Raw genomic sequence first — 12,134 nt, 5'->3', positions numbered from 1 at the left:
TATTTTGCATCAATCACGTTTTCAATCTTTATTGCATGTGAACCACAAAAATTGAATACATGCATATTTAGTGCCATAAAAATGTGATTGAGGCACTTTCTTTTTAGGTGACAAAAAAATGCAATCGCCCCGATTATAACGATCACACAAATGGTGAAGGTACAAAAATATTTTTCTTCTCATCTTGTCTTACCGTATTAGGAAATACAAGAACCGAGATGTGAAGTGCATCCTTCAGCCGACAATTCACAATCACAAATACCATCGGAATTCGTAATACTACATACTTTTATGCTGTTTCCTACGACTACACGATGATTTCCTATCGTCGATCTCTCGTCTTGGCACGGCTCTTCGATCGATCGTTCTGAACAGATACATATGTTGGAAATACAATTTCAAAAAATAACAGTAATAATGAAATATGTTAATAAATTTGATTGTTAATGGCAAACAGATTTCTCCTGTGATATATAGTGTATATAAACTTCCTCTCTCACTGTATCAAATTGCATACATCAATGTTTGGCTACAAAATTTCCTCAAATGGGAAAATGATTTGGATATTGGTCTTGGTTTAAAAAAGATTCCCCAAATTAAATTTCTTGAATGTTAAACAATTGAAAAAACAGCACCCGTCAGTAGCTCCTGACTGCTTATGTACATTGTCCGATTAAGGAGTAACCGAAAATCGACGGAGAAAAATATATTGCTCGACATGAAAGTTTCAAAATGAACAAATATCAAAGTATATTTTATTAAAAAATTAGAATAGTACAAAATAAAATTTCCCCTTTTATTAAAAGCAGTGCAAAGTCACACTTATTTTGTGTGGTTCCTTCTTTGGCATGACAGGAATAATCAATACAAAAACTGGTTTGATAGTAAAAAGTATTTATATATAATTCTTTAGACAGCTTTGTATTGAAAATTCTCTAGGCCTCATAAAAGATTTTTCTTCTGAATCGTCTCAAGCAAATTTTCTGCAAAATAATTAAATTGAGCAGTTTTTCCTTATTAAACATCTAAAAGATAAGAAAAAACAAAAGATTTTTTCTTTTTTGTTTTGAGATATTAAAAGATTAGATAAATAAATCTTATGAGGTCTAGGCCATGCTATCTAAGATTATAATGGAAAAAAATTCTTTTACAATACATACAAAGATAAAGATGAGTTCTTAAGAAGAAAATGTCTATTGATGTAAAAAAGCTTCAAAATTATCAAAAGACTTCATCAACTACTAGTTTTTCCATGCTAAAATATCAGCCTTCCCATTAAGGGATGTTTCTGCATAACAAAATTGGAATGATTCCCCAAATTTCTCATACTGATTCTGCTGGACTCTGAAATTCACTTAAAGCTTTGATTGGAGCAATGTGTTTCTTTTGTGATCCTTTTCTAACTTTAGCCCGGACTTCTTCTGGTTTTTCACGTCTAACCAGAGGTTTCTTCTCCGGTGCTTTCATCTTCCAAACCACAATTGGCGACTAAATGAAATAATCAAACAATATAAAATTAAAATCTAAAATTATGGTAGTATTTAATTTAATTAACAAAAAAACATATATATATATACTTACACTAACCATACCGCTACTTCTTGGATACTAAAAAAAACCATAACAATTAATAAAGTGCAAATACAAAAAAAGAAAGATATTCTAATAGTTAATAATTTACCTTAGTTGATGCTACATAAGATGCCTTCACTGTTAATACTACAGCATTCATCAAATTTTTAGCTGCTTGAATTAAAGAAGTCGCACTGTCCAACTAAAAATGAAATGATAAGAATAAGGAAATAAATTTAAAATCTTGTGATGTCTACAATTTTTATAAATTTATCATCTTTTCTCTCATAATGATACTTACCCCTGAAACAATGAGATTGCCAGAAATATTCTGGACGTCTGCTTTTACTTTACTTGTTATATTTAATTGATGACAGTACAGAGCTATACGTTGAAGATATGCTAAAAGATCCTTTTTAGTATTTGATTCTGGACACTGGAAAGAAAAGATGAAATCCATAAATTTCAATAAATACATTAATTTTTTATGGCAACTGAACAACAGTCAATCAGATAAAAAGTGTTACTAACCCAACATTATTGCCTAAAACTAAGATATGCAAATACAAGTGATATACTGTACTCTAAAATTTATTTTAGACTATCTATTAAGAACCCTTGATGTTTATCAAGGATTTTACGATACAATTGTTAAAAATTCTGTTAAATAAATATTAATTTATTACCTTCCATGTCGACTATTAATAAAAAAAAAAATGCATTTTATGATAATTTTTTAAATTGCAATATCTCACTTTAAAATCGCACTAGATTCAATTTGTTTTCTGTTTTTAATTACAAACATATTACAATTTACAACTGATTATTTTTTTGTAAAATTTAAATATTATTTTAAATTTATACTATACAAAAAATTAAATAAATAAAATAATAATTTAAACAGATTTGGTCAATCTCCTACACCAGTTAATTATGCACGTCTATTTTCTTTTAAACAAAAACTACAGCAATCTAGCTGGAGCAGGAGAGAAGTTATAGCCATTATTTACACTAAGTCTAATTACACTCCTGGGAGAGTGGTGGATGAGTCATTAGAGGGTCAAAGTTAAGACAAGTTTTCTTAGCAATAATGTAAAACAAACATTATTTTATTTTCAGCAATTTTTACAATAATTAAAATACTACACAATTTTGTATGTGATTATTTACATATTTTCTCATATTATGTAACAGTGGGGAGTTGACTTTCCCAAAAAATTTATAGCTTGACAGTTCTAAAATAATGTTTACTCGCCTAAATACTGTCTAAAAACATTAAATTAGCTCATTAAAGTTCAAAAAAACAATTAAAAAAGCAAATTTATAGTGATTATATTTACATTTTACTTCCAAGCTCATAGTCAGAGGAGGCAGGGCTTTCTGCGGCAATTTATAGCTTTCACAAGTCACTGATTTGTTAAAGTAATGTCTATAGAAAGAGAAAATAACCAACTAAAGTTTAGGAGTTACCCTTAAATTGTTCTAAGCCAATTATGGAATCTTATTGTTATAGAAAACTATGAATGTATAGATTTTCCCTTTATGTTCCATCTCATATCCATTATATAACAACTTACTATAAATCCTCTTTCTGAAAGAGAATACACTAGTGTTTAGGCTTACCATAATATTTTTTTCTCAAACTGGGACAATTTTGAGAAAATACTCTCAACAGAAAATAAAGCCTACTAGGATAAGTAAATATGATTGAAAAGGCTAAATAAAGAAGGTGTAAACAAAAACGACGAGTTGAAAGCAATTTTTAATAACTCAACTAAACATCTTATTATCAAGAAGTTGTTAATATTTTTCATTAGTGAGAACTCTTTTTAAAAATTCTTTTGTCACTTAAATAGGTACATTTCGCAAATCACACCTAAATTCAAAATTTCCAGCAAATAAACGTCAAAATTACACATTAAATTATATAGGTACATTTAAAATATAACAATATATTTGAGAAAGTTTCTATTGCTTGATTATGTTTCACATATTTCTAGTGATTTTTAATATTTGAACACCCACCATGAGTTACTGAAAATTCTGAAAAGCACAATTCATATTTTACTTCATCAATACGATCATAGACTTTTTTCAATCATCAGTAAACACAAGTTTCTTTTTGGCATTTTAGAGATTAAATTAATTTAATGTACAGTACGAAATAATCACAAATGCTGACTAAGATATGACATGCACAGCAATGACATGGCCAGTGAAAGTTTCAATGTTGCCAACTCTGATTGAAACAAAATATATAAAAAATGAAATAAAAATATCTGGATCTCATATGCTACATGCTATTATAAATTCTGTGAAAAATTATCCGAGTGAAAAAATAAAACCTCTAAATTCATTAGGCCATATGCTATAAATTTTGAAGGAAAACATCTAGACAACGTTAAAAGTACTTAGATCTAGATACAAAATATACAGATTGGCAACAGTGAATGTAACAGGACAAGATTATTTAGTTGCCAAATTGCCATTTTACTTGAGGCTGCACTATTTTTACTTCTTGTATACTTGGCACTTTTAAAATTTTACCAAATAACCGGGACAAAATGACAAACTGGCCGGGACGCAGGGACAATATTGTCAAACTGGGACAATCCTGGTCAAAACGGGACGTCTGGTAAGCCTACTAGTGTTGCCACCTTTTCAAAATTGCTGACCTGCCAGATGGCAGATCAGGTTTGTTCAACCAGAAGTCCCTGACGCATGCACAATGTTATTTTACCAAACGAAGAATAATGTGCAGGCCAGTTCTAAACCAGTTAAGGACTTGTGTAGGAGCAACTTAAATTAAGAAATGAAATAACTTAGCTTTAAAAGAGTTGAGAAGGGAAAAAAAAGTCAACAGGTTGCGCATACGTCAGCATAAGATGGCAGATTAAGTTTCGATGAGAGTGTGAAGTCTTTCGCTGTTAAAATAAAGTATATTTAAATTTATACAAATATTTGCTAGTACTTTCTTTCATCATAATTTCACAATTTCTATGAAATCCCGGACAAAATTAATAGTTAACCCGAACAATGGATTAAAAACTGGATGGGTGGCAACACTAGAATATACTTGGTAGAGTCAATTTTACTCCATTTAAGTCAGGAAATGGGAAAAGAAGGGTGTGAGAATAGGACAAAAAATACTCTGTCAAAATGTTTTCCACAACTTGGCATTCTGATCTGATACATTACACTAGCCCAATGAGTATGGTGCACTGAGGTTTAAAAATGCACTGGTATGAAATAACAACTATGTAATGGAGTCTCTCAGATTAATCGTTTTTATTACACTTAACATTTTAACAGATATAAGGTTAATCACCACCAAAGAATCAAGTACACATCATGCCAAAAACAGATTTATAGTTCAATTCTTCATTGTATATAATCTTCAAACTTTACTGTCTTATATTGTTTTGGTACAGACTTATCTAGATCACAGCTTTGTTGAAATTGATACCAACACAATGACATCAAAGTTCTTCATGGTTGTCACAATATTGATATTGGTTTATCTGCCATTTCAGTTCTAAACTGTAACCATGATTATAGTTCTAAAAAAAGATGCCAGATATTTTCTATAACATTTAGATCTAAACTTCTTGGAAGTCTGGCTTTATGTACTGATGCATTATGCTGTATCCATTGGAAAAAGATGAGCTAAAGGCTCTCTACATAAGCACTACCATTACACTTCTAATTGACAACCTTAACTTTGATTTTTTCCATTGAAGTAACTGTTCTTAAAATCATACTTTTCATCATACTGCTAATATTTCATACAATGGTTGGGTGCAGGAAATTATATCTGAGTGCATGAGTACAAATTGCTTGAGTCATCCAGAGAAAATTCTTTTTCATCTGAAAAAGCAACTACTATTGATATCAGTATACTCAGTGTTCCTGCTTATGCCTTGAAGTCAGAGGCAATTTCTTCAGTACTTTTGCAGTAGCTAGAATCCTTATGTTGTAGAACTTGATAAATAATAAGAATAGGATAATAAGAATTTAGATTTAAGGATTCCTGGAAGTAATGACTTGTAATGAGCAGATTTTGTCTTGTTCATATTTGTTTTTTGCAATAAACATCTCCTATCCCAATTTTTTAGGGCAGGTATTATCTGAATTTCAACAATATAATTCCAACAGTAGAACAGTTAAGATAATCTTTCTAGAAATGCCTGCTATTTACTCTACCTTATGAAGACTATGATAATTCTCATACAAGGTCTTCACTTGTGAGCTGACTTCTTTAGAATTAGAATATATTCCATTGCACAGAATTGTGAGACTCTGCACTATGTAATTTATTTACATAACTAAATCATAACATAACGTCTTGACAATAAAATTTTGTCAGATAACTGTAAACTTTCACACCTGGGAGTAAAATGTCTGTTAAGTTCTCAGCAGTAAAAGTGCTGAGAACTTAACAGTAAAAGTGATGCTTTCTCATAACCTACTGACCTACTGTCTCAATTTCATCAGTTCAATATAGCAAGTAACTGCAAGTTTAGACAACCATCGCCAGTTCCTCAACCAATAATCTGTGCTCCAAAATGAATTACCCTATTGGCTCGGATCTGAAACATTTGTGCCTCCAAAGCAGAATAACTTCGTCATCAACCTGAAATAATTCTAGAATCTATTCCTGGAATACATCTTATCCAGAACTGTTCTAACATGCCAACTTTTGCATTTATCCAACCTCCCTAATGAATAGGCCAAATCCTCTCCGGCATCAAGTTTACAATTGGATCCTTCAACTACAGGTATTTATCACCATGCAAACTTCATGTAAACTCTCTCTCGAGAAATTTGGAGGTATCTAGAGTTATTTTAGCTTGATTTGTTACAACTCATTTAATGATTTAAACTGTATAAAATGTATTTTCCTTTACAAATAAACGGTTGTTTTGTTAACCTATTCTCTGCAAGAGTCACTTCCTGCTCGCTATCTCACAGTCTCCATCCTGATTCCAATAGCTCACTCACGCAGCTGCTCGCATGACCTACTTTCTAATCCAAACCGATTTGTCATCAGGACACCGTGTTATCATTCCTGACAAAGCATCGAAGAGGTGCCGACCCTCCAGTCACAGAATTTATGCCACATCAATGTGTTAAGCAGAAGTTGATAATGCACTTCTATAAGGTTACTTTTCCTACAGGTAGAAAAGTGACCTTGTAATCGTATTGGTATTCAAAATTTCCAGAAATTACAATGAACTTTCCAATTATCTTGACCATTCCTGAGTCATTCCTGTTTGGTTGTGTAATTGTCTTATCAACTATCACTTCTAAGTGATGTCCAATATTATGCCCAGGAATGTACAGTACAATCTAGAAAGTCCATATATGTTTTCTAAAAGAATATTTAAAATAAGTGGCATCTTTATTAAAAAGGAAATAAATGTATAAATTAATCTAATGAATCTAGATAAAGAAATTATTATTGGTCATTTTTATTATGAAGAAAATCTTGGTCATACTACTTTACCTATATTATCCTATGCTGATAATATTAAATTGATTAACCACAATTCTTCAATTTGATCTACTCCATTCACCTTTCCTTTTAGAAAAAGCTAATCTAAAAATTAATTTACAAAAAATTGTAGGTGTGTGTTTTTCACTCATTTGTAATCCTTAGTTGCTCAATTCTATATTTACAATAATCCCATAAAATATGTTAATATGTTTGATCCTAAACTTACTTTCAAAGGACATGCTGATAAAATTATTAAATCTCTAGCTATTTGTCATGGAATTCTTTAGTGTTTTTGCAAAACTATTTCCTCAAAAACAGTCTCACGTTCCATTTATTTTGCCAATATTCAACCTTTATTTGATTACTGTCTGCCAATATGGACTATGGCTGCCTCTTCCAATTTAGATAAAAAGAGTTAGATAAAATATTTCTTATTATAAATAAACTCTCTAATCTTTCTTTTACCCCTAATGTTAATACTGCTAGGTTCAGATTGGGAATTCCCAGTTTTACCAAACATATTAAATACTTTGACTATTTACTTTTATACAATGGTTCCATCTGTTCTGATTGGCTGTGTCTAAGAGTTCTGCCATGAATTACTTGAAACTAAACTTGTTTCTTTAACCTATCTTTTAGGCTTTCCATCTCAGATCATTTATCTATTGGTCTGTTCAGAATATGGGCTATGTGGAATAATCTCCACATGAAGATTTTCTACATTTTAAACACATTTGTAAATGGTTACTTTATATTAATATTACACAATCATTTGTTTTTATTTATGTATATTTTTTATCATGTATATTGATTGTTATCATTTCTTTATTTGTATTTTAATCTTGGTTATGGGGGTTATTTTTGGGGTTATATTTATGGGCATTATATCAATTGTCTTCTGACATTTCCTTCTATATATGGAATAAATAAATAATTTCAACAGTGAAAGAAATACTAATATTTTGGGACCTATGTAAAATGTAAAAAACAGTGTTTTACTGTATGCATTAAGAAACTGAAGCTACAGGTCTTCAAAAAGTCATGCCACCAATGGAAAACAGATTAGTCATTTAATGCTTGTTCTATTATGATGGCATTATTATTATTGATATCCAAAAACCTATGGCGTTCCAGATCACCTGATTTGAGTCACAATTATTTTTGTTATGTTATTTAAAGGGCTGTGCATAAAACAATCATCCTCATGCTTGCCCAACCTCAGGATAACATTCAGCATATCAAAAATAACATTCATGGAGTCTTTGCAGAAGGTTTCCCATAACAGGATAGGATCAAACAGGTTTAGTTGTAAAGATCAAGACAGTGATCATTTGCATATTTAATATGAAAATACATGACTTTTTGAAGACCATGTATTAAACAATTCTAAATGTATCAGGATTATTTTTTTTATACTTTTTTTTAAATTTAAGAAACCTTTGATTTTTAATGTAAAATTCTATAAAATATTAAAATGAAATTCTTTCATTTACATTCTTCAATTAAAAAATTTTAGATCAAAATTTTTAAAAATTTACCTGGTCTGCAATTTGTCTAGCTAATTTATCTAACTTTGTGCCAAATTCTGAAATTTTTTTTGCAGCATTAATGACATCCATAGTTGTTTTTAATGGTCCCTTGCCTCTGTAATAAAAAAAACAATTAAGAAATGATTAAATTTTAAGATACATACATGTTGGTTTTTAATTGTTATGTATATATTACCGTGTGAAATCTGTCATTTCCATCATAATCATACACATCTGTTTTGCTAATACAATTACATCATTTCCTGTGTCATCCCATTTGGCAACTTCTTTATCGAACTTAGTCTTTTCTGAACGGAAGTTTTCAACCTGTGCAGCAATCTTTTGCTTTTCTTCTTCTGAAACAAATCTGTATGCATCCTGTAATTTTATAAAATATGAAATTCTTTAATAATTTAAGAAATTATCAAAAGTAACTTGATACAAGTACAGGTAGTAAAAATTAATGAAAATAAAAAGTATGATCCAAAACATCAATAGTGTATTTAAATTAAGATATTAAACTACAATAATAAAATGAGCTATTAAAGAAAATGCTATAGAAGTTCAGATAGATATATAAATTGTTTTTAAGTCTGCATTTAAATTCTTAATCTTTTTACAAACTATGCCAATCCATTATGAAACAATTTTAACTACAAAATGGAAAATGAGTGAAACAATAAATTAATGATGCTCAATTAAAATGAACATATTCTCATTTTAATAATCTAAAACAATTATATATTCCAGTATATATAGAGGAGATCGGACCGAATGTCCGGGTAGTGAAACTGGCAACACGTCCATATGGTAAGCAGGAGTTGCGAGTTCAAGTTCCACTTCGGGCCAATTCTTCCAGTTTATTCTAAATTAATTCAATATTATAATTATTAAATTTAATACGAGATGGCGCTTAACGTCTCCCTCTAGTGCCAAATTTATTTGTAATTCATAATTAATATTTCCAAATTATAGCCCAATTATTTACGGCAATCATGGGTGTCTAATTATCTTACTTTTTAATGAATAAGTCAAAAATAAAATCATAAAAACATGGGACATTTTAAGATCCATTACTAATAATTCATACTGGTATGATTCCCACATAAAATAATTGAAAGTAATTCATCATGATACTGTTAAACAATATCTAACACTATTGTATATTACATTAAATAAATTATAACTACAGCTTACTCTTGTGTTATTGATTCCACTTATTTCTGGATATTCATCATAATCAGTATGAGCACTTGCTGTTAAAAAATTTCAAAAATAAGAACATTAGATTCTAACAAATTAATTAGTTATTAGTAAAATACAGGCCTTGGAACAGAAAATGACTTCAAAATAAGTGAGAATAACAACTTCCAACAAGGAAAAAGTGACTAAACAGTGACTCAAATAAAATTAATTAGCCATGATGACATACGTTATTTGTAAGGAGTGAAGTCAGATTGCTATTTTAGGTTTATGAGTTTTGTTTCATTTGATGTTATAATTTAGTTTGAGAAATTGTCTTTTAAACAAAAGAAAACAAACTTACTTTCATTATTAACTAACAATATTTACGAATAAAGCAACCATAATTTGTAATTATGACTGGAAAATACTACTAATAGAGTTCTGGTTATTGGCATTGTTTGCTGCAGCTGCATAATTTAGAACTAATGTTCGCACATGGTCTAGACGTTTGTGTGCATTTCTCACTTCTGCATAAATGGTGTTGCAATTGCAAATTCCAGTCTGAAAAATTTGTTTTCATGTATGTTTCCCTCTTCTCACACTTGTATTAATGCAGCCTCACAGCAAGGACTCAGACTAGAGTCTCTGGCAAAACCAAAACGGGAATTTCTGAGTTCCAGTTTCGTTTGTGTGTGTCAAATCCAAGTTGGTTGACCAAAATTAGTGAAAAAAGTCATTAATTATTCTTTGCTATATCTGTATATTTTGATCTGTTCTTTACTCTGTTTCTTTATTTTTTTGTAGAGCATAACTGTAGGTTAATAAGTGCCGGGTTGGTCAACCAGTTCAGTAAGCAGGAGGTATCCAGTAGAAGATATATGGCATGTGTCTCTTTAAAAAGATTGAAAGAAAAACTGCCTGTATATTTATTGTTCTCATTCTAATGAGTTAGCTTGTTAAATTTTATAAAATTAAATTTTCAATTGGTCAAAATTATTAATTAGAAAAAAGTTTTTAGAGTTGCAGAATTATTAAAATTTAAAACAAGACATTTCATTAAAGAAAAAACCCAGAGACAAAGTGCATAACTTTCCTGGCAAAATAAGATGAAATAATAGAACAAATTTTAAATTAGTGTGAGGTGCATCTTTTATGAGGTTTTGTCAAAAACAATTTTCATATTATTAATAATTGAAAAACTGTAAATAATTTAATTTTACGGGTAGAGAAGAGTTTTATATAAAATTATAAATGCTAATAATGAGTAAAATCTTCAAGAAGCCCGACTCCACTCCAGTTATGACATGTAATCCCTTTCTATCTTCCCACTCCTCAATCTATAACCACCAAAATTTAATAGCATCAATGCCCTTTATACACAAGCTACTGCATGAAATTTCGTTTCTTAATCATTACCCCATTGTGAGATATTAAACAAAATAGATGCCAACACACATGGATTTTTTTATTTGTCGTTTTTAGATATAGGAGGTCTCAAAACACAGAGATTTGCAAAAAACTCTGAGGATCAAATAAGACACAATTCCAATATTTTCCCATGTTATGTACATAAGCTGGGAAAGTAAAACACTGTTTATATTTATTATTCATCAATAAATCTTGTAATCTGTTACAAAGCTATAAATTTATTAAATTGTCCCTTAATAAACTTTCCAAATTTTATAAAATATTAACAAACTTGAAAAAAATTTAATCAGTAATTTTGTTACATTATCATTTAAAGACCTCAAAAGTCATGTAATAACAAAATTTTCAACGTGCAACAAGAGAAAGATGTTATGGACATCACAATTTAAGCATTTAAATGTTAATTAATGAAGTAACTAACAGGTTACAACTTGGCGTCACAAAAATGTTGTTACTGATAACAGAAAAAGTGATATATCATCAAAATAGTTAGAAAAAAGTGACTAATTTAAAAATAGTGAGAATAGTGATCTGTTCCAATACCTGAAAATAGCAGTAATTCAAAATATTTAACATTTTATTAAATAATATAATTTCTTACATTTGCTTTTTGTTTCAGATGTATTTCCTTCAAATTCAATTTCAGTTTCTGAATCCAATTCTTCTGCAGTCTAGAAAATAGTAACAACCAAATTTATTAAAAAAATAAACTGCTTAAAAGTTAAAAACAATTTCTAGATTATGGAATATATTTCACAATATAAACTTTAATTCTTTACTTATGAAAACTTAGTTTAACATACATACATAAATTGTTACATATGACAGTCATAATTAGTTTCTCAAACATAGTATTAATTCTCAAACTGAAACAAAAACAATAATTAATTAAATTATTGTTTTTGGTGTTTGATAGAAATATG

At 29.5% G+C, this 12,134-nt stretch overlaps 1 protein-coding gene across 1 annotated transcript in view; it reads right to left on the bottom strand.

Annotated features, from left to right (window-relative positions):
* Positions 1–12,134, bottom strand: part of LOC111635599 (catenin alpha-like) — an 80,260-nt gene continuing 68,126 nt past the window's right edge. Inside the window, exons 18-21 of the mRNA XM_023380606.1 lie at positions 1,874–2,008; positions 1,682–1,774; positions 1,582–1,608; positions 1–1,488 (exon numbers count right to left, since the gene is read on the bottom strand). Coding sequence (XP_023236374.1) covers positions 1,324–1,488; positions 1,582–1,608; positions 1,682–1,774; positions 1,874–2,008 — 420 coding nt within the window. The 3' untranslated portion in view covers positions 1–1,323. The remainder of the gene's footprint in view (positions 1,489–1,581; positions 1,609–1,681; positions 1,775–1,873; positions 2,009–12,134) is intronic.

This window comes from Centruroides sculpturatus, unplaced genomic scaffold (genome assembly GCF_000671375.1).
Source record: "Centruroides sculpturatus isolate CEXI.00-Female unplaced genomic scaffold, Cexi_2.0 scaffold867, whole genome shotgun sequence".
Classification (NCBI taxonomy): Eukaryota; Metazoa; Arthropoda; class Arachnida; order Scorpiones; family Buthidae; genus Centruroides; species Centruroides sculpturatus.
This window is presented reverse-complemented; position numbering and strand designations above follow the sequence as displayed.